This window comes from Megalops cyprinoides, chromosome 22, assembly GCF_013368585.1.
Source record: "Megalops cyprinoides isolate fMegCyp1 chromosome 22, fMegCyp1.pri, whole genome shotgun sequence".
Lineage (NCBI taxonomy): Eukaryota > Metazoa > Chordata > Actinopteri > Elopiformes > Megalopidae > Megalops > Megalops cyprinoides.
Genome location: NC_050604.1, coordinates 18,278,078 through 18,301,292, shown reverse-complemented (window position 1 = coordinate 18,301,292; position 23,215 = coordinate 18,278,078). Strand labels below are relative to the sequence as shown.

At 44.5% G+C, this 23,215-nt stretch overlaps 1 protein-coding gene across 1 annotated transcript; it reads right to left on the bottom strand.

Moving 5' to 3' along the window:
* Positions 1-255: 255 nt before the first annotated feature.
* Positions 256-23,167, bottom strand: fam184b (family with sequence similarity 184 member B). Its single transcript, XM_036516613.1, has 18 exons — positions 23,008-23,167; positions 13,546-14,373; positions 12,266-12,401; positions 11,547-11,698; positions 10,861-11,067; positions 9,931-10,041; positions 9,112-9,445; positions 8,556-8,721; positions 8,000-8,144; positions 7,432-7,623; positions 6,556-6,709; positions 5,904-6,034; positions 5,081-5,262; positions 4,396-4,563; positions 2,715-2,832; positions 1,846-1,953; positions 985-1,253; positions 256-429 (listed from the first exon to the last, which is right to left on the bottom strand). Exons 1-18 carry the CDS (start codon positions 23,146-23,148, stop codon positions 339-341), a joined length of 3,633 nt encoding a protein of 1,210 aa, XP_036372506.1. The 5' UTR covers positions 23,149-23,167; the 3' UTR covers positions 256-338.
* Between the last annotated feature and the right edge of the window lie 48 nt (positions 23,168-23,215).

Here is a 23,215-nt window from a genome sequence, read left to right as displayed (position 1 = left end):
TGCAGTAATAAATGCAGACCAATTGTCTATAGTTCCTCAGATAACTTTTTAAAAATGTTTTTAAAAAATGTAACCTTTTATCCTATTAACTTGTTCATCATGTCACTGTGTTTTAGCTTTGGCAAACAAAAATGCAAAGCAGAACAGAGTAAAATACTCAAAATACTCATACTTTATTTGACTCAATCATCTGTTTGCATTGAATGGGCACACGGTCTAAACCTCCGTGCCGACTCATCTGTCGGAAAGGCCTCGGCATGAATATGACTCGACTGTCTGTCTGATAGTGTGTGTGTGTCTGGGTTTTGAGGCGACTGCGTGAGTCAGATGGTGCATCCTCAGAAGGAGAAGTATTTGGTGAACCATTCCTGTCGCTGGGGGTCTTGAGCTTCCGTCCCGGGTTCAAGGACTCTCTGTTCTATAGGGGTCCTGAAACACAGTGGGGGTGGAGGAAAGGGGACTGCATTAATAATGCACAGCACAGGAGAGCACTGCTAAATTTACATCTGATGGGGCGTGAATCGATCTGAAACCATGTATGCCTAATTTATGAATCCGTCGCTTCTCTGATACTAACCTTAAATTACAACAGGCATAAAACCCTCAGATATGTTACTCATTGTTTCTTTTCGCACATACGGGAGAGTTCAGTGTAGGATAGTTTATCATAGCTCTGTCACCATACGAGCACACAAAACGCAGTAACGCTCCGTGTTACACTAAGGGAATCCACTGGAGTACGTGTCCTAGATTTCAAAACTGCTAGTACATCACTTTTATTAATGTCTTAATTCGATTTAAATCTGTTGTTGTGGTCAATAGTTCATTTTAAAACTGAAGATAGACACATTGCAACAACTTTTTTTTTTTCTTATTGCTGAGCCATTTTAGCCTAATAAGCATTTAAAACATCCCCAATAACAAAAAGAAAGAACTGAAACAGGCAAACTGTCAGTGTACTGGAGATGCTTAGCGCCGACGGACCTGGCAGGCTGGCTGTAGCAGTTGAGGCTCTGGTGTAGGTCCTCGGAGGGCGATGCTTGGCTGTACCTCACCGCCTGCCGGGGCTCGGGGACCGGAGTGGTGGGCGTGCCGGTTCGGGGGGTGGTCCTGCCGTGCTCGAAGCTGGGGGACTTCACGGCCTGCGGGGAGCGGACCCCCGCTGCCGTCTCCGGCCCCAGGAAGCTCTTTTCGAACGAGCTGAGGTTCGGGACGCTGGTGACACGAGGCGGCATGTCGTCTATCCTCTTTTTCTGGCGGTAATGGGGAGGGGAGAAATTATGCATCGTCAGGCAAATTTTATTTTACTTGAACTGTTGGGGGGAGGATAATCTAGTCCAAAATGCAGTACATTTATTTCGACAAAAATTTTCAGAGTTGTCACATGTCAATAAAGTGAATATAAAGTATAGATGAGATGAGTTGGTTTGAGTTATAATTATGTTTTCTGACTGGTGGGATGCCCTTAGCAACGGTGTCTTGCACAGGGTTATTTTTTCTCTTTTACATATTAATCTACCGCCTAACAATCACTGAAGCAATTGAGGTCAAACCTCTTTTCCAAGGATACAACCACAGGGCCCCACTGGATTTCACCCCACAACCTTTGATTACCTATTTCATTTCATAAGCGCTGCCCCATGATACTGTGCAGATCAAGATGCTGAGAGAAGTCAGTACATTTAGCGAGACTCTAATATAGTAAGCCAGACTACACCTGGAGAGCTGTTTTATGTGTGACTGCATTGACTTCCTCAGGTAAACTTCAGTTACACCAAAAAGTTAACTTTGTGGGACAATCATGCCTGAAAAAAGCACACTGAAGTATCATGAAATTCTAGTTACCCTCATTGTTGGAGTTAAGCTCCCAGGTTGTGGCCTGTTCTCATAGGCTTTCAGAGTGGTGCTATCACTGGTTACTAGTGGATGCTGGTGGAGGTGATGTCTCTCCTCCTGGAGTGAAACAAGCAGTACAACTATGTATTAGACCAGGGCCACACAATCATTAATTTTTGGTTTAAGCGGCTACCTTGCGGGTAGAGCAAGAGCCAGAGACGAAAAGCACAGAATTGGACAATTCAATTAAAATTACAACAAATAATCCTTATCGTGATAAGATAACTCAGATTTTCCTTTAGCTTCTTTCCAAGAACAGACTCGGCAGTCAATAGATTATGAAAATGGTTGCATCCTTGCCAACTGCCTTATCACCCTGTAGCCTTCCCCTGCCAGATGGCTGAAGTTGGGCAGTGTTTTATAAATACTTGGATGACACACCTTCCGGTAAATCCGGTTTGCTGCTGGAAGTGGTGATGGTGGCCCAGCAGGGGACAGAGCCTTCCATCTGGACTAGAGGAAAACCAATGCCCCAGTACAGTGATAGGGACACTGTACTATAGGACATGCCATAATTTCAATGAGACATTATACTGCGGTGCTGACTCACTACAGTCATCAAAAATCCCTTGCTGTGTATGGAAAGGGTTTGAATTCTGAATATGGCTGTCACAATTTGCACATCTAATCATCCCCCACTTTAAACTAAAAGCACTCCCTCTCCACCTCAGCTGATGGCACAAATATGGATGTTACACATTGGCTTTGGTTGAAGTGAGTCACTCCCTTCATCATAAAATGCTTTGAGATTGGTGAAAGATGCCTTAATAAATGAAATTCATTACACTTATTAAAGGCTTGGGAAAAGGAACACTTACCACAAGTCGCTTAATGACTTGGTCTCTCTCACTCAGCTTGTCCTGGAGCATCCCGATGACCTGCAGGTCCTCGATTCTGGATTCTCTTCTCTTGGATTGTTCTTCTTTTTCCCTTAATCTTGGTTTAATTAATATATAAATTACCACTAATATATTAAAAATAGTGTTCTGTGCTGACTATATTGGAGAATGTACCATTATTACAACATTTTAATCGCTGTTGTAATACAAATGAAATTAACCACTCCTAGATGCTAGAGTGGTGTAACTGATGTACTTACTTTTAGGAATTAATTATAAGTTATGACACTGTAACATTTGGAAACAAGCATTTCATTTTGATCAAGGCTGTGGAGTAGTGTAATTTAGTCGCACTTTTATAGGTACTTAGTAAAGGTACCTATCATAGGCACTCTTCTCCACAGTACAGCATATTAATGTGCTCAGCTCACTCTAAATTGGTCAACAAGGACTATGATCTCTTGACACCCTGCAGCAGACATAGAAAGCACATTTCATGAAACCTCTGACTGCTCAATTACAAAATCTTTCCACAAATGTAGTTTGTTGAAGACACTACATTCTATTGGTCTTTTCAGTATACATCCACAAAGCAATCAACATCATTTTGTAATCAGGCTGCTAAGTGGAATTTAGTTATTTTCAATTAATAAGGGCTCTTGGTACCATGTTCACCTGCAAGTCATTAGCATCATGGCACATATATAGCTTTAGTTTAGGTTTCCTGAACTTCAGACCAGGAAAATTGATTCACACTTGAACTGATTTACAAACAGTGTTTGATTAGTCCATGTAATACTGCTAAGTGCAGACCAGAATTCTATCGATTTCTCATTGCAGCTTTTCAGAGGTGGTCTGTTCAATTGCCATTTCCATGCTGCAGAAATTCTCAGGAGAATATACAGGTGTGATGGAGAAGGGACACCATGCATGCTGTGCTCTTTATTTTTCTGTGTTTTGTTGGTTGCTTTCATCAATTCTGTGCAGTGTAGTAGAAAAAGAAAATACTTAATGTTTTGTTTTGAGCCTGTCTGGAGAAGACACTGCCCTTTGGAAAACTCCCAAGCAAAATCACTTCACAATATATATCACATCAACAGGTTTGTTTCCAACTGAACCTGCATGCATTTCAGAATGTACCTATCAATTCAGTTCCAAATGGTTTGAGATGCCCCCCTCCATTCTTGGGGTTTCAGTTTGAATGTTTCACATTCTGGTACAATCACGTTACTGTCAGAGACTTCACATACACTGAACAACAAATTGAACATTCATAATAGACAATTAAATCAAGCAGCTAAAAACAGGTGTGACAGTTGCCTAAAAAGACACAGCATGAGATGCAGCAGTCTCCCTCTGAATGATGCTTCCATATAAGGTGAGCTGCATTTGTTCTGAGCTTCTTGCTTCAAAATTGCTTCAAAACATAAGACACTACATAATGTCACATATAGGAAACAGAATACTGTTTTACTGTAATGCAATGTAAAAAAAAAAACCTGGGATTGCGACAGTGTGTTTTCGGGACACTGCCAAATGTCCGTTTACTTGTAAGAGCCATTGTAACATTCTATTTAATGTCTCCTATAGATTTAACCTTCACATCTTTACAGTCTTGACCTTTTCAGCACGGATACATTTAGAGCACTGCCATACGTACTCTGTTTCCAAGGCGACGATTCTTGCTTGCAGTCGGGTCTGGGCGCTGCTGAAGTCGGAGACGATGGTCTGAATCTCCTTTCTGTGCTCCCTCTTCAGGTTCTCCACCTCCATGTGCTGCCTGTTCATCACTCCTTCATCCCAGCACCTGAGAGACGGAACAGAAGTACTGCAGGTAGATTAAATGAGGGGCGAATTGTACCCCCCTCCAGCTCCAGAATATTTCTTGACCCATGATGAAATATTATGGTTTGCTTAGCCATCATAAGGCGTCATACAGATGAAGCCCTAATATGCTTCTCAAAATTCCATTTTTTTTAAATTGTCAGCAATTTACTTCAATAAGTGTTAATGTTGACTGGCCAGTCAAAGTGAATCTTCCACATTCAGCCACTGCTGCTGCAATACAACTTTGAAAGTAAGGGATGTTCATATCCCTGCCAAGCATATTTTACTACTCACCAGTAAGTATAAACTACAGAGAGTAAATCTGTACGATGCAGCTGTTCAATGTCAAGAGATTCTGACAGCAGATTATGAAAACTGCCTCTTTGCAGAGGTCAAAGAAAATTGCTTTTCGTGGTAAGAAATGGTGCATTTCACAGAGGAGAGTGACTGGGTTTGGGGAAGGTTACACCCTGCGGCCTTTTGATGGTTCTTTTGCATTATTGTTGGGCCCCACCCACCTCTGGTGCTGCTCCGGGTCCTGCAGCCGGTACAGCTCCTGGGTCTTGGACTCCACCTGGGAGCGCAGGGTGGCCAGCTGTTCCTTCAGCTCGCTGTTCTCCCTCCTGAGCCCTGCGACCTCCACGCGGCTCTCCTCCAGCTGCCTCTCGAAGGCCTGGGCCTGGTTCTGCTGCTTAAAGTCCTGCAGAAAAAACATAAAAAGGAGGGGTCAATCTCAGGGAACATCAGTCTCAGAAGTGAAATAGCAGGGAGCCAGCATTTCAGTGCATAAAGGATTCTACGTTTCACAACAGCAAAAACGAGTCCTGAAAACTTCATCTGCCACTCATTTAAGTCTGGAATTACACCGCAAAAACACTATAAATCTGCCTTGTAAAATGAAACTGTTTACAAACTGTGCGGCTAATTCCCAGTGTACAGATGAATGTTAGCTGAGCTGTGTCTTTGATCTGTTACCCCAGTGATACTGTGCTGATCTCTCTGATGTGCCTGGCCCCACCCACCTTGCGTCTTGCTTTGCTGGTTAAATTCCAAACAGCTCTGGGAATTTATTTCCCCCAGCAACAAATCCAGGATCAGCTCACCTACCCATGCCCATAACCTAAAGCGGTATGAAAAGCTGAAACTGATCCAGACTCAGTGTTTAGGGCCAGAGCCTATTTGCTCTTCCATCTGTCTTCCATACCTCTCTCTCCCTTCTCACTCCCCTCAGCAACACTGATACCTGATCAGGGAGCGAGGGTGCAAGGTGAAGGCAGTGATCACTTACTCGCCTGCAGAACGCTGACCTGAGATCAGCATCACCTCGCCTCATCGACGTACCTGCTGTAGAGCCACAAGCTCTGTGTGAGTGCGCAGCTCTGCCTGCAAGTCCTCGATCTGCTGCATATGCCTCTGTGTCATCTGTCTGCACCAGTCTGCATGCTGTTGGGTCAGCTCTGCCTTCTGTCTGTCTGGAATACACACACACACACACACACACACACACAGGTACACAGGGAGGACTGATGCACATAGTCTCCACAATGTACAAAAAATTCTGCACACTGTCCATGAAGAACACAACATACATCAATATGTCAATATATGACATACATCAAAATATAATGATTATTGTCAGATTTATATACGCAGTTGTACACATATATATACACATTTAATTTTATACTGAACATATTTAAAATTTGCCCTACACATGCACAAATGACATAAATAAAAGTGCTAATTATTGGTTTGTTTATGTGGTATATATTGATCTTAACATGAATTCTGTTTATAAAAAAATTCCATTAAAAAATATATTATTATATCACTATTAATAATAGATTACTCCTTTGTGAGATGAAAGGGTGATAATGATGCAAAATGCTTATAATAATGATGACTGACAGTTACGTGATGATTTTTGACCTCCTGTCATTGCAGCAGATAGGTGCTGTAAAATGCGATGGCGCGTGACGCCCGGCTCTGTTACCCAGAAGGAGTTTCTGCTGCGCCTGCTGCCGGTGCCTCTCGGCCTGCACCTCCTCCTGCGCCCGCTCCTCCAGGGCGCGCAGGGCCTGCTGGTGGCTGTGCCACTCCTCCCGCAGCGCCTCCTCGTACTGCAGCCACAGGCGCTCCTCCATCTCCTGCGCAGGAGCCAGGGAGACACGGCAGCGCCCAACCGTCACTCCCCATCCTGCTTTCCACCGTTACTATCCGCCTCCAGGTGGGGGCGCTGTAGAGCAACTTTCTTCTGCCAGCTCCACCTCTGGTACTCCCTTATCCTACCCTGTCCTCTGCTGACCTCTCCTCCCTAATCTCCTCCTCTCCTGCCCTTCCCACTTCCTCTCCCTCTCCTCCCTCCCTCTCCAAGGGCTCTTATTTTCCAGGCCTGTACCCTTTCCTGCACTGGCCAATCCCTCCCGGTCATTACCCCTGCCACTACCATTACCTCCCAGTCTGTCTCCATTATTTATCTCTTATTAAGGATGTTGTTAGTGAGCCATTTTTTTTGCTGCATGGGGATGGTAGGCCGAAACAGCAGTTGCAATTGAGAAGTTCTGAGTACCAATCGCAGCCTTCCTGACTGTTCCTAAGGAGATGCCACTCACGTGACCGCCAAAATCGCCTTTCAAAGGTCCACACAGGCAATTGAATGACAAATTTTTCTTTGCGAATTTATTGGCCAATAACAAGGGGGTTGGGCAGCCATGATAAATGTGATAGAAGGCTAACCACTCCCAAAAGGTGATAAGTTGCCAAACCATCCCTGACAGGGTTTCAAGCTGGACGCCTAATTAACTGAAGTGCACTTATTAAAGAAGTACCAGTTAAGCCGACAGACAGTGTGACTTTTTTCTTTCTTTACCTTAAAGTCTTGGTGTTGCATCAACTGCTCTTTCTCTTGAATGGTGGACTGCAGCTGTGCCCTCAGGCTGTGGTTGAGTTTCATGGTTTTCTCAATTTCCTGCTCCAGGCTCTCTCTCTCCACACTGGTGTGAAACTCCCCTTTGTGCCTGACGTCGGTGCCAGAATCAATCCTCTTCTCCTCCTGCTTCAGCTGCGAGAGAACAGAGAGCGCGAAACAGGATTTCTGGATATTGGCTGCCGTCGCAGGAGAGGTCATTTATTTTTATTAATGTCTGCCCGGCGTTCGATCCGTACAATTAGCTTAATTAAAAAACATGACGCAAGAGCGTACCCTGAAATGTTTCTTATTGTTAGGGCAAGAGATGTGGCTTTATTTAGAACGGCTCACAAGGCTCAGTTGCACTGATGCAATACTCAAGGGGGATGGCGTGCAGCGGAGAGGCCCGCGGCGGTTAGCGAGGCGGGGGAAAAGGCCGCAGCCTCCGGCCACTGAGCACCGCAGGGTGCAATGGCGTCGCTTGTCAGCGCGCGTTTTTTTTAATTTGCGCCCTGATCTTATCAGGTACCTGTGACTGCAGGGCATCTATTTTCCTCTGAAAACTCTCCTTCATCTCCTTGATTTCGGCGTCCTTGTCCCTCCGTAAGCGGGACAGCGCAGAGAGGTGCTGCTGAGTGAGCTCCTGCCGCACGAATTCGCTCTCGCTCTCCGACCTGAGTCGGGAAAGAAATTGGGCACGCACATTTGAAGCTGTCCTCCAGAACGTACAGTGGCTTCAGTCTCAGCAGTCACTGACAGCACCGAATCCCCTGTTTCTGCCCATGTGTGCATGTTTAAGAATGCCTGTTCCAACTAGTGCACTTGAAGTGAAAAAATAACAATTTTCCAAAGAAGCCAGTATGAAGAACTACACTTGTTTCCTGACAGGGGTGAAAAAAATATCTCTCGAGAGGCAATCAGGGAATCTGAAAACCTTGCACATTCCTTCATCTCATGTTTTGCTCGTCATCCAAAAAACATCTTCGATATCCTACATTACATAACGGCAAATTTAAAATTCACTCTGCTCTGTCTTGAATGTTTGTTGTTAATCAAACCGTGGGATATCCAATATTCTGTCCTACCTCTTTTTTTCATCTAGGTTTTTCTGGGCCTGTTCTAAAATTCTGTCTTCCAGGGTCTGTTTTTCCCTCTTCATAGCTGAAATCTCTTCTTGGTGTTTCTCTTTCAGCAGCTCAAGGTCTTCCTGGAAGAAAGAGTGAAATCTGATTCGTGGTGTACTGTACCATTCTAACAGCATGAGTGTACACTCACAGAATTTACAATTCAGTACTCGTTAGGGTCTAATAAATCATCAAGCTGTAGCCTGTTTAAAAAGCAAAACTCATTCACTTGATAGTACCCATGCCTAATATAAACGACTATACCTACAACTTTCAATATTGTGCTGCAAAAATGCTGTTGAACATAAAAAGCTGCTTGTGAATGCATTTATACTGAACTCAGACTGTTAACGGGGATTGGTTTGTGTCTATTAAAAATCACTTAAAAAGAGAGAAAGACAGAAAGTGAGAGAGAAAGAGAGAGAGAGGAGGAGAGAGAGAGAGAGAGAGAGAGAGAGAGAGAGTGAGAGAGAGCACACTGAAAGTGATTTCTAATGTCTTATTTTCCCCTCCTGACTGAGCAGGTCCTTGAGAGAGAAAGCACCAGCAGCGCTGTCTGACTGGTCTTTGCTGGCTCTCCTCTCGCCCGGGTTGAGTGAGAGCGCCATATGAGCTGATAACAGCAGCTTTTCTGTCCCGGTGAGGGGCGCGGGGCTCGGGCGGAGTCTCTGCACTGCAGCGGGGGCGGGGGAGACGGACGGTGGCAGCCGTACCTGGGCCTGACCGGCGGCACGCAGCTCCAGCTCCTCCCTCACCGCGTCGGGGCGCGTGCTGCAGGGCAGACGAGCCCCCGGCGTCGCCCCGCCCTGGGCAGCCTGGCCTTGCTGGATCGCACTCTCCAGCCGGGAAATCTGGATGCAGACGGCACTCAGCATAATAACATCCCTCTGATTTGTATGGGCAGGATGAGCCCCGCACTGTACATTAGGAAATGCAAGCAGCGCCGTCTCCAGCAATGAGAAAAAACTGTTCTTTCAGTGGACTGTTGTTGCTGATGCAGGAGTCTGTCCTTGGAATGTGAATGTTTTGTCCTGAATGCTTCTGTACGCTGATGTTAACAATCTACTGTGACAGCCATTTTCTAAAAATGTAGTACATATGCAGCATAAAAAAATTCAGGAATTTTCAAAACTGCATTTGGCTCCCTCAAATGGGTCTGCTAATGTCAGCCTCTACACTCTAAATGAGCATATTTCTTTATGAAGAAATAAAAACAATGGTAGGGGGGGCGAACACTGGAAAAGCAAGTTTGGTGTTAGAAAATATACAGGGGCACATGACGACTGGTCAGCATCCTGTCCCGGGGAGTAAAAGAGTGTGTTTCAGAAAAGCTCACCTCGCTGACAGACTCCTGCAGCCTCCTCTGGAGCTCCTCCCTCTCCTCCTCCAGCTCCCTGCGTTCCTCCTCACTCCTCCGCTTCAGTTCGTCAGCCTGCGTCTGCAGATCCTACACCAGCGCAGACAACACGTCTAATCAATCTCGCTTAAGGCCTGCTGCCGGGAAGGCTATTTACAGTGCAGGGAGACTGGGGCTGTGTTTACTCAAGTCTTAATTAGAAAAGGAAAAGAAACTGCGCTGATATGATTCAGTGAAAATGATTAGCAAGATTTCAGCCAATAGTTCGGCTGTGGTATAAAGTGCTTCATTGCAGGTCGTGCTTGGGAGTTTTTGGAAGCAGATCTGCATTCTTCCAGTGGTAGTGCTGTGCTGCTATATTAACTCTGGGCTACAGTGTGTGGTTCTGCTGCATGTCAGAGACACAGCCAGCTTGAGGGTGGCTGGTAAGATGCTAGTGCATGTAAGACCACTCTGTATAATACTAGACTTGTATAAGGCGCGATATGAATCTGGGCAATGACAAAAACAAAAGTCATCTCAGCCATTTATGCATCTGATTTACTTGGAAAGTTATTGATGACTATTAACCATAAGCACATGCAGTAGGACAGGGGCAACAGTGTGGTGTAGTGGTAAGGAGCAGGTTTTGTAACCGAAAGGCTGCTGGTTTGATTCCCTGCTGGGGCACTGCTGCTGTACCTGTAGGCAGGGTACTTAACCCACAATTGCTTCAGTAAATCTCCAGCTGTCTAAATGGCTAACATGTAAAGTTATAACCTATGTAAGTCGCTCTGGATAAGGGAAATGACAGTATTGTAATGTTATGTAGTATTACATTTCCTGTTGCTAGACGTGGGATTGTCAGGTTATTGGTCTGCCTATTGGTTATCAAATGCCACGGGACCATTACAGGAAGCGCTTCCTCACCCTCTGCGCCTTCTTCCTCTCGGCGTCGACGGCGGCCTGCGCGCTCCTCAGCTCGCCGGCATGCTTCTTCATCACCTCCTCCAGCCTCTTCCTCAGGTGCTCCTTCAGCCGGCCCCTCTCCTCCTCCGTCTGCCTCCGGATGCGCCTCAGCTCCTCGGCATGGGCCCTCTGCAGCTCCTGCCTCTGGGCGGACAGGGCCTCCACGTGCTGCGAAACCCGACGCATCGCCTCAGAACCTCACGCCCAGGACCCCCTGAGTCCCACCCTGTATCCCCAACCCTCAGCCCGACCTCAGTCGCTATGAGAACGCAGCTGAAACCGAGGGAGGAGCAGAACCCGTCCCACCGAGGAATTCATCCCAGAACTCCCGACAGAGACTGATGCTGCAGAGACCGCCGACTGTCTGCATCACTCAATGACCCAAATAAGTCAAGCGAGCAAAACACGCTTCTCTTACGATCTGATGGGACACAATACTTGGACATAAATATGCTTTTTTTTCATTTAGTCCCACAGAAGCAAGCAAAAAACTTTGTTAAAGAAGGAACAGCTTACCACATGTCATGAATGTGCCATCTTGAGTTTACCAAATACTGTATTACCAAGTTCTGTAGTACTTTGGCTACCACTCCCAGACACTCTCCCAGACACAGCTCACCCCATGTGACATCCCTTGACATCCCTACCTGCTTGACCTCTCGGGCGTGGTCACTGGTCTTCCCACTGGTCTGCTGCTCCAGGTCTTTCACCTGCTTCTGCAGATGGCACACCTGAGCTCGCAGCTCGTCCACCTCCGCCGAGGCCTTGCTCTGGGATGAACACTGACTCAACAGCTCCTCTACGTTATTTAAAAAAAAAAACAAAGAAGAAAAACTGTTTTACTCGGATGACTAGGCACTGTCTTAAAATTGCCTTTGTAGTTCTGAGCTCAGGTCTGCTTTAAACTGATTGTAACCTTGGTATCTCCCCGGAGACACTACTCTCCCTACGCTTCATGAAGTTGCTGTGCAATTCTGCAGCCAGCTTTCAACTATGTGCCGTACTGCATGTGCTGTGACAGGGGACATCAATCAAAAGTGAGAAAGTCACAGAGTTACAATTATAATTATGACTTGTCAGCAATGAGGCAGGGAAAAAGAACACTCTGTTTTTGAAAGGAAGCTGAGAACTTTATGCCGCATGTAGGTTAAGGCCTTAGAGTCAATGGGGCTTTAAGTTTTCAGATTTTCACAAGCCTCTGCATTCCTGGTAAGGATGAAGACTATGCCTGTGAAGCACTTCCTGTGGAAAGAATGATCCACAGGGATGCATTCTGCCCCAAAAACTGATCCAGGATGGGCTCACTCATCCGCAGAGCTAACTCTAGCAAAGCCCACACTGATCCCGGATCAGCGCCCGAGCGTACCTGACGTGGTCAGTAGCTCGTTCTCCTGCAGCAGCAGCCTCTCTTTGGCCACGGCCAGCTCCTCCTCTGCTTTCCTCGCCTCGGCCTCCGCCCCCGCCACCCGGCGCCGGCCCTCCTCCAGCTGCACCTCCAGGTCCTAAAAACAGAGGTGTGGTACGGTTTAATCAGCCCCCCCCCCTACTCTGATAACAAGCTGAATATAAATAACCCTCATGGATGCCATTAAACAACCCTGTTTCCAGAAAAGCTAATTAAATGCACATCTTCAAAGAGGCAACTTGGATCCTTTTACGGCTGTATGTATATATACATTTATATATAAAAAAAACAACTGTGTGCTTTAGTTACACCCTGAAGCAAGTCGGAGGAGCAGAGACGCACTAATGAAATGCTTGAAAGAAGCGCTTTTCGAAACTTTAGATGTGGTTCGGGTAACTGCGGAGGTTGGTATTTTTAAACCATAAATGAGGAGAAAGTGCACAGGAGGTAGATGGCAGATATCCGCCCACGCGCACTGTGCAGTATCCCAAATCCAGAGCCCCCCATTCATCTTCTGCTTTCAGCGTGTACTCTTGCAATTTTTATCACTACCCCCCGATGCGTGCTTAACACTCAAGGTAAATCTAATCAGCATGCAGACTAGGAACTCCCCCTCTCCTTACAGATCAATGCTGGAGAAAGGTCACAGCCTCCGCAGAAGCACCGCCGAGGTTACTAATAAGCCGCTCAGCTCCTTGCGGTGGGAGTTCTTGACAGAAAGAAGGGACAAGTGTGGCCATCTGTTTCAGTCCTGCAGCTGTGCCTACCTCCTAATTGCCACTGTTATGACTGAACCCTGTCATCTTTGTTGTTAACAGCAACAGTGGAAGTAGCAGTTACTTCAAAACAGTACTTGTCGGCTGCACACACAATTTAAAGATCCCCTTCACAGCTGGCAATGAAAAGAGCGCATTTCGGGATGCACACACTTGCATGCCAGTTCAAAGGGCTGACAATGCAAACCGGTATTTTGTCCTATCCAAAGAAAGCCAAAAGGCTCCAGCACTTCCCTGTAACAATAATCAGTGTTACTGGGCAATTTGTAACACTAAGTAATAATTAACAACATGCAATAATTTGTCACAGAGAAAGGCCTCTTCTAAGCAAACTATTAGTAGCGAAAGTGTTAAATGTATAAGAATAATGTGTTAGTAACCATAATAACAATATTATCATTATTATTATGCCCTTTAACTGGACTTCTGTGTGCTTTAACTGGACTTGTGTCTGCTGCTCTGTACCTGTATTCTCTCTTGGGCTTTGAGGCAGTGCCTCTTGGTCTCGTTCAGCCTCTGAACACCGGCCTCCAGCTCGGCCTCCGTCCTCGCCAGCCTCTCCTGCAGCGCGGCCTGCTGGCTCTGCTGCTGCTCCAGCTCCCTCTGCTTCCACTGCGCCAGCGAGTCGGCCAGGGACTGCTGCAGGCTCCTCCTCAGGGCCTCCTGCTCCTCCCCGTGTGCCTCCTTCAGCTCCCTCAGCGTCCTCTCGAAGGCCTCCTCCAGGCTGGCCTTCTTCTCTCGCAGGGCCTCCAGCTCCGCCCGCAGCGCGTGGCTCTGGTCCTGGCACGCCTCCTCCAGGCGGCCCCGCTCGCCGGCCGCGCTCCTGCGCAGCTCCTCACACTCCTCCCGCAGGCCGCGGGACTCCTCCCTGGCCCTCTCCAGCTCGGCCGCGGCGCGCTCCTTCTCCTGCCCCAGCTGCTCCGTCAGCCGGTCCAGGCCCTGCAACCGGCTCTCCAGGTCCCTCCGGGTGTCCAGCGCCTCCTCGGAGACGGCCAGCACACGCTCCGAGTGCTCCCTCTCCGCCCTCAGGGCCCGCTCGTCCACCTGCTGCCGGTAGGCCTCAAAGTCGGCCTGCAGCTCGGCCTTCAGCCTCAGCTGCTGCTCCAGGGAGTCCTCCGCGGCCTGCAGCCGCTTGCGGAGCTCCGCCTCCACCTCCCCCGCCTCTTCCCCCTCGCCCCGGCTCCGCTGCTGCGCCTCCTCCGTCGCCCTGCGCAGCTCCTCCTGGTGGCTTTCGCGCAGCGACTGCAGCGCCGCCTCGTGCTCCTCGTTTTTTGTGTTCAGTGAGTAGATGACCTGAGAACGACACACAGGTGAAATATCTGTCAGCTGATTGCAAAGGCAGTTCAGTTTTGATGTCCATTTTAATGTCAGTCAAAATACCTGAGAACTATATAGCAATAGACAGTAAAGTACAAATATTAAGGAAAAATATCAACTAAAAGCTAGCAAATATTATGTGAAAATATGGGAGTGCACCTTTTGGAATAATGTATTTCAATGCATTTCAATATAGGAGAAAATGAAAACCAAAACAAGGGATATAGATGTCATATAGGTCACATTGTATGGCTTGTATTACAATATATTAATCATTCTACTTTAATAGATTCCCTTTCATACATAATATCGTTTAAAATACATTCTGCAATATGATGCTACATCTGAATACATAATAAATCTATAATTAACACATATTATTTGTTTACAAGGCAATAGTATGACTAGTCCATTCTCACGTCTATAATTCAAAACCAGAGATGTCAAAAGTAATGTATTACACAGATGAGACTGAAACCTGACCAGGTCCAGTCTATAAAAGTGACATCAGGGGGCGTGGGGAGTGGCGGGGGCTTTGCGTCCACATCAGTGCTCCGTTTCTATGGTGACAGGCTTCGAGTGTCGCCCTGTACTTTTAACTGCCCCTAACGTCTCTTTCACCCAGCAGCACTGTCAGTCACCGTGGCGCCCCTCGGTCTGTGATGGATTGCTGGAGTGGCGGGGTCAGACCGGCCCTCTATGATTCACTGTCAGGCTTCTGCACCACAGCCAGTCCACTGCCTTCACCCTGCATAGGCTGCTCATTCAACTCCGGGGGTGTATAAATATCTCACCCAGCAAGACTGTCAAGATGGCTAAGTACTTTACTTATATCTGCACAGTAAAATACATCAAATATTAAACCTGAAAATATTTTATTTATCAAATATAAAACCTGTATATTTTTTCTATAAATGCTCTAAATACTGCAGACGTTTAGAAACACAGTGTGGGGCCAAAATTCAGTCAAATTCTCTAATGAAATGTAGGCAGTTCGAGGCGTACATGAATACATGTTAGTTATGAATATTCTTTCACAGATGGATAACAATACACAACTCTTGGTTCTGTATATTTGCATCTCTCATTTCATGCTGCATTTTGCCTGTTACAATTTTTACATTCATCCATTGTTACTGGTACCAGTAACTGGTAACTGGCTTCTTCTTTGAGGACATTTTACAACACATATTCTAAGCCATACTAAACGAATTCCATGACTTTTTGGTTATGAAACTTTTTTGAAATGCTATTTAAGACATTAAAACAGACAATCATGTATTACAGATAAATATACAGTCATCTAATGCAACATGAACTACTTGCTTAAATATGTCTAATAGATGTCATCCTGCAAACAGTTTCCCTGTAATACTCACAGTGCCTTAAGGCCTATCAGTCCAATCTCAATGGAGTTTATGGTTACCTTAAATAAAAGGGTACCATTTTCAGAGGTAAAGCTCTCTATTGTAACTGTAGCGTTTGCCCTTCACTATGAGAACTATGAGCTTGAGCTAGTGTTACTTTTCTTTTCGAACATGATCATGAATCTGTCAGTTGCTGAAATGAATGAAAATGTTATGCAAACACTAACTCAGACTTAAATTGATTTGCTTGAATAGAAGCCTAAAAACATTCATCGCTGCTCTTCCTGGGCTGTCGATCACATTTCTTTCAAAGGGCTCTACAGGCTTTTATAACAAGGGCAACATTTCCTTCAGTCCTTCATTCCCTTTCATCACTGAGCCCCGTGTCACATTGGAGGAATTATATTTAGAAGTTTGCCTCTTCCACTTGCCAAATCAAACTGTCCTGAGGCTTTTATTAGTGTCCTGCAGGACGCTGAGCATATTTCAATCTGTCCGGTACTCCTGGTGCCTTCCAGTGATTGTGCTTCGTAGCAGGAGAGGTGTGGAGGAAGGGCTTGTTTATCAATTAAAATCTTCCTCCCCTGAATGCATTTAGCCATGCTGCTCACTCATATATTTGGAGGACCTTTCACCTTTGACCTCTAGATTTATTTTCATGCTGTTACCTGCATGTAGGAATCTAGTTCATTTAGATTCATTTGGCATAGCCTTGCCTGGATATGGTCCAAATACCTCTGGGTGTCCTCTGTAGTTTTTTTTTTTTGCTGCTCCCTGCAGGTTTTGCATCACTAATTAAATCCCCCTGCATAGTGAGAGGAGTACTGAGCTCTTTGAGGATACTTTTTAGAGGACAATTCCACTGGACCTCAGACTCGGCATTAAAAAACAGAAAACAAGGCGTGACTAGTCAAGCCACACATCAGCAATGTGACCAAACAAATCAGAAGACGTGTCGATTAATTAGGAAATGGAAGGGATTCAGAATACGACAAAAAAATTCCACTGTATTCAGTGCCAGGAATATCAAAGCCCTTCATCAGTCAATGTTGGCACGTGTATTAAAAAACTAGAACATTCCTCCTCCCCTTTCAGACTTCAACTGTTAGATGTATCGTGCTACCAGAATGTTCCTACCAGGAAGAAAAATGCAAACTGCTGCCTGGCATCATTTCTTTATGCCCTTAAATCTTCTGATGCAGCCATTGAGGGCATAAATATGTGTTAAGACAGCTATGCTAGACAACCCTCCCATCACACACACACACACACACACACTTGTGGGTATTCCGTGTTTGGAAACTTGACTCATATCAGGAAGTGACCTGAATTCTTTGATCTCTAATGCTTTTACACCCCCTCAAAAGCAGTGGCAAAGGTCTTGTTTCAGAGTTGGGAGTGGAGGGGGAATTTTCACACAGGGGTTGATGGAAGACTACCAGAATCATTTCAGATAAACTTGAAAATTCTGCACTTTACTCATTTGCTTGCAGTTGAATTTTTATACGTTGTTTTGCATTTCAAGTTGACATTTTTATGGCTCTTCCATATCCCCTTTTAGATACTGCCTATTATTAAGATACCGGATTTCTCAATTCAATGACCATTCAGTCAATAAATGATTGAACTCTAGCATAAACACCCATTCAGTCTGGGTACACTAACAAACAACAGACACATCAACACAGGTCAATATTTGCAGGTCTGGCGGCTACCGGCATTGCATGACTGATCCCACCATCAGTCCAAGCGGAACAGGTAGCACACTAAACAACCACGTTTGCAAAAGGTTAATTCCTCAGGAGAAACGGTCCAACGTGATCCAAATGGGATCCTCATCAGGGAGAGGAAGTCCCTTAATCCTTGAACAATGTGGTGAATCACAAAACTGTGCGTCGAATAGAAATATCAAGCAGCTGCTTTAAATTTCATGCCAGAATGCACATTGCAGTACCCTGCATTTATGTGAACCAGTCTGCTATAGCTACTTAATTGTCCCTCATGGGCTTTCCTGCAAATCAGGCATGCCGCAAATCAATAATCCTATCCGGGCTGAGTCTGTGGTGCATAGCTTTCCATATCAACAATAACTTCACAGTCAGGGAACCTCGAAATTTATACTTCAATAAAATCAGACTGAATGTCTAACAGACCGAATGCAACGGCCATCTTAGCACGTGAGGGGCATCATATCAAAGACAGCTAGCTATTGTCTGATATCAAAAATTTACGTATGACAAAACAGAGGGGTGCTAATTCAAAGAAAACAGACTGACACAATCCGTACACAAACTGTCTGCATGGGAGAGCACTTTTTATAGCTTTTGTACGACACTACTGAGATACTGGTGTATGACAGTGTGTCACTGTAGACTAGCAACACTGGGATTCACCAGGACACTTAACTCAGCTCCATATTCCCCTTTATGCACCTCTGTGCATGTTTCAGCATTAATCTTTGCATGTTATGACAGCCCAATGCATAATCAGTTTAGACTATGCCAGTCTAACACAGTGGTAAAATCAGAACAATTCAGCATAGTACTGGTTTGAAAACTCAGAGCAATTTCAGCAAAATCATGTTTGAGAACAAGCAGGCTGGGTAACATAGGGACAAATCTGTGTCTGCATGGATATCTGTGACAGATTCAATACTATAGAAGTGCAACCAATTTCTTTCTGCAGAAAAGTTACTGAGGATATCTTGAGTGACATCAAATCCCGATCAATACTCACTTAACAGCTCAATCAATTTGAATTAGTTTTGTGGAGATACACTGATCCACATGTACAATACTATTAAATCCTTGTTATGGAAAGCAGTGTGAATGCAGAGTGAATTAAGTCTAAGTCAAAACAGAAGACACTGGTATGTTAAATAAGCAACATTTTTTTCTGTCTTTATTATTTGCATTTACAAACAATACTTTAGTATTCATGCTGATTTGTTCATTTATACATAAGGTAAACCAGATTTTCCAGAACAACAATGGAAAATGAAATAGTGCCAGAAAGATAATTAAAACATTCATCTTTAAGCATATCCAATCTGGGGATTTATGAGACAGACATTCTGTTGTGGGCCCAGTGCTTACTCAAAGGAAGGCTGCTCTCAGAGGTTCTAGTAATGGAAACAAATCAAATCTGACTAGAGTACAATTCAACAAGATAAAAAATAGATTTTTTTTTATTCCTCAATCAGTCTCCAGCTTCAGAAGATAATGCATGTTTCTCTTACTGATTTGCACTGAGTGGTTTCATTTATGGCTCATTTGGTTGTGTAGAATTGTTTCAGAGCTGTAAGCGCACATAAGGGTGTGGCACTTTATGAAGCTGCTGTATTCACCTGTGATGGAACAAAGGAACGGTACTGTAACGAAACTGGAGTTACACTACATTCTCTGACGGTTGCAACACTGCATTTGTGGAGGTGTAGAATCATGCTTTTGTCCGGGAAAACTTTAATGGTGTGACAAACTTCTATTACAACGGGCATTTGGAAGTGCACATATACATGCTGTAGCACTAAAATGATTTTTAAAGGGTGAATTGAACGCTTCAACAGATACAAAAAGATGAGACAGTGGAAAATGTTTGGTTGGATGTACAACAGACATTGTAGTAAATTGCCTTTCTGAGGCTCTTTTTTTAAATGGCACCTATATTCAACCAAGCAGTCACCCTGGGTTTCAATTTTTTTCAGAGGAGAACCCTAGGTGGCCTTTGACATCACGCAACAAGAAAGACAAGCCAGCACTCACAATTCTAAAAAAAAAAAACATACTTCTTATGATACTTATAACCTTTACGTTCTGCAGATTGCACAGAATGTAGTATCACAGAACTCCTACGTTTGACCTTGCTCCTCATCAACCAGGGAATCGGATGACCATCAGAATGGCATTCCTTGCCTATACGTGTGACTGTCTCCCTTGACGTGACTGACAAAAGGAGTGACAGTGAGTCCTGTCCTGCACAGCTGCGGCTGGAAAATCTCGCTGTTAAAAAAAAAGAGACCACTTTTAGCAGCGTGTGGCATGCGGCACGGCGCGGGAGGGTGGCGGAACTTCCCTCTGTGTTAGTGGAGTAACGCCGGATCTGCGTTTTAAAAAAGAAACTGCTGCTGTCAGAGGGGCGGAACAGCTGGCGGGAGTCTTCTTTCTCTACGCACATAAACATAGTCCTACTGGTTATCTTTAGCCCATATATCACCGGCTGCTCCTGCTGGCTTATTATATTTCTGCACTTGACCTGTCTCGTTCTGAGGGGCAACATATGAAACTCTCTAGATCAACCCCAGGTTCAACACAGATGATATACAGCATGGAAAATAGAAAACTGAAAGGGAATTAAAACCTTATCATTGTATCATTGAAACATTTTCTAGATTTTTGGGTTTTGCAGCTTTTAATATGAGGTAAGATCCAAACAGGTAGACAAACAGGTATTATGTTACCTCCTAATAAATTGATGCTTTAAATTGTCTTGACACAAACTCAGTAAAAAGCCAGTGGAACAGTGCTGATGATCCACAGTTTCCTGAAGATTGTGCTATAAGCTCTTCCTTTTCCACACTATAAATGTAACATGGGAGCATTTGTAAAGTTTGCACTGAAGGCTAGTGTACTATAAGTCACTGGTCTCTAGCAAGCTGTAACTTTAAACACTACTACTGTCTACAGTGCATGTGTGTCAAGCCCTTTGTATCCTGCATTGATGCAAGCAGTTTTGGTTGCATTTATCTCTGTGGTATGTAAATGTGTTACACTAGAACTGCGCCGTCAGCATCACGCTTACAGCCGAGGGGACGTGTACCGCTCACTGACTCATGAAGAATCAATCTTCCCCAGACTGCATGAGATTCACATGGCTTGGTTTATCACATGGCTGCAACATACCGTGGAAATAGCTTGCTCGTGGGGCAGTGGAATCATTTCCCGGGTGCATATAAAAACTGTGTACAAGCAGGCTAACTGATACTCCCAGACAGAAAGAGAAACAGTGTTATAACAAAAACTGTCAAAATCCATTAGCACATCGTAATGATGGCCCTGGCGGTGTAGAGCTGTGCTGTATATCAGCATGTCCATCACTTCACTGACACCACTATGGGCTGTGTTGACGTAGGAGCGCCTGCCTGGGGTTCCAATGATCCAGCTGGAAACACTCAGTGCTTTCAACATAAAGGAAGCCGAGTATGCCCTCCTGGCGGGACTATACACTGGCTGATCTGTTGCTGATATTATGCATTCTGTAATTTTGTCTCAGCAATACACGGAGAGACAGTCTGGGACAGCGAACCAAGGACTTCAAAGCTTTCGCTTGTAATTAAGGCATATCTCCATGGTTACAGTTCAGATTTTTAAAAAAAGATTCCGCATTCATTTGGTTCGAGAAAGATGACAGTAAGTTTTAGGGGGAGACAGAGCGTTCGACAACAACAAGGTGTAAACATAATTTTGGTCTTGAAGGATAAAGTAAACCTTAATGGCTGTGAAGCATTCAATAATATCTCCCATGAAACATGACAGGAATCTCGGCCCATTCTCAGTATAAAAGGATATTTACTGTTCAGTGGATAAAACCTACAGAAAAAAGACCACTTAACTATGCAAGGGCTTACAGCCAAGCTACTGATGGGATGCATCCTATCATACACTCCCTGTAAGGAATGCTGGAAATGTTTCAGTAAAAACCACTCACGCATCTTAGAGCGTTCTCAAACATATTAGTAATACTATCAATGTTTTCCACATTCTTGTACGATGTGTCCCCTCCAATTATGGCTGGGAAATGTGCAAAAAAGTTACTGAAATACATAACTGTCTGCAACCTGGATAACACTGAATTTAAAAAGGCCTCTGTTTTCAATTCTGTAATGAATTTGTTCTGCTCAGGCACAGAAAGTGTTATACCGCAGTGAGTTGTATTCTACCCCAGTTTCCAAATGATACTAAATATTTAAACTCCGAAAATCTAATTTGAATGCATCAAACCATGTGCTGCACCAGTTTAAGCCATTCCACAGTTCCACAATGTAGTCACATTCAATACACAGTATAGTTTATACATGATAGTAATAAGACCGCTATGACACATGCCTGCCTCCCTTGGTACACAGGTGAGAAGTACACATGGTTAAAATTCTGTTAATGCTAACAGTGTGAAAAATGACAGGGTTAATTGGTTTGTCACAACTGCTGACATTATGAGAATAATGTGCCGGCACTGGTTGCAGCCCTTGCTAGCGCTGAACCTGCATGGGAAGGTTTGCTGGGAATTGTGCACTTAAGGGAAAACGTATTAACTGCACATCTGCTTGCAGTCATTTAGAATTAACTTCATGCATTAGAGCTGCTTTCCCGCTTCAGTGATTAACTGAATGTGGATATATGGTATCCATGAAACTGAGAAGGTGTATTAGCCTACACATTTAAAATACAAATCAAAATTTCCTTAAATGCTCCTCATTGAGCTATGTGTAGCATCTTGTCTCGTCCTTCATATACAGTAACATTACAGAACAACAGATGGGTTTATGTTTTGGTGGGGTGGGGAGGGGTGGGGAGACAGAAGGGGTTTTATCTCTGGTCGCAACGCTGATGACCTCCTGTCAAAAATTAATGATAAAGATGGTCCCAAAAAATCAACAGGACACTTTATTAAAGTAGGTTTAAAAGTGTGAGTTATAATTTACTGTATATTAGAAACTGAGTTACAACAGCTGAAGTGTCCGTTAAGTGCCATTGTAAGATGCATATCCGGGTTTAGTGTATTAGGTCACTATGACTACAATAACATATTCAGAGTGGTTCCACCTGTTCTGCTGATTCAGCAGATACAAGAGACGTCAAGAATGAATTAGCTGCTGGATGAGGACAGAGTATGCCCCTTTTCGTAAACATTTGCTAAGTACTTGCCACTAAAACTTGATGTAGGCTACTGAGCCTCGAATCAAAACGGTGCATCAAAAAGAACTTATATTTGTAAATTAGTGAGATTTTTTTCGTATGTTTACACGGTTTTTGTGAACACTTGCATCAGGTATAGTTGTTGAACATACATATATAGGCTAAAAAAAACTGACTACATGAATTAGCTACATAAATCACCCTGCAGGGAGTATGACGCTTTCATTTGTTGTCGGTGGTCGGCTGGTTTCGCACGACTAAAAATGTAATGTGTACACCGTAAACGCATTACCGCAGTGGTCAGCCTTCAGGAACAACCCGTTTATCCTTACCTTTGTAAGCTGTGCTATTTTCTTGCACATTTTTGTGTGCATCTGGTAGTCGTACAGCTCCTGTTCTACATTGGAGAAGTCTGCTGCAGTCCCATTGCAAGATCCACTGGGCTGCGTTGCTTTACCGGAGCTTGAAGCCATAATCTTAAACAAGTTTCTTTCCAAAATCCCGCGGAAAAAAAAAAATCCGATTTCTTGGGTGCGCCGC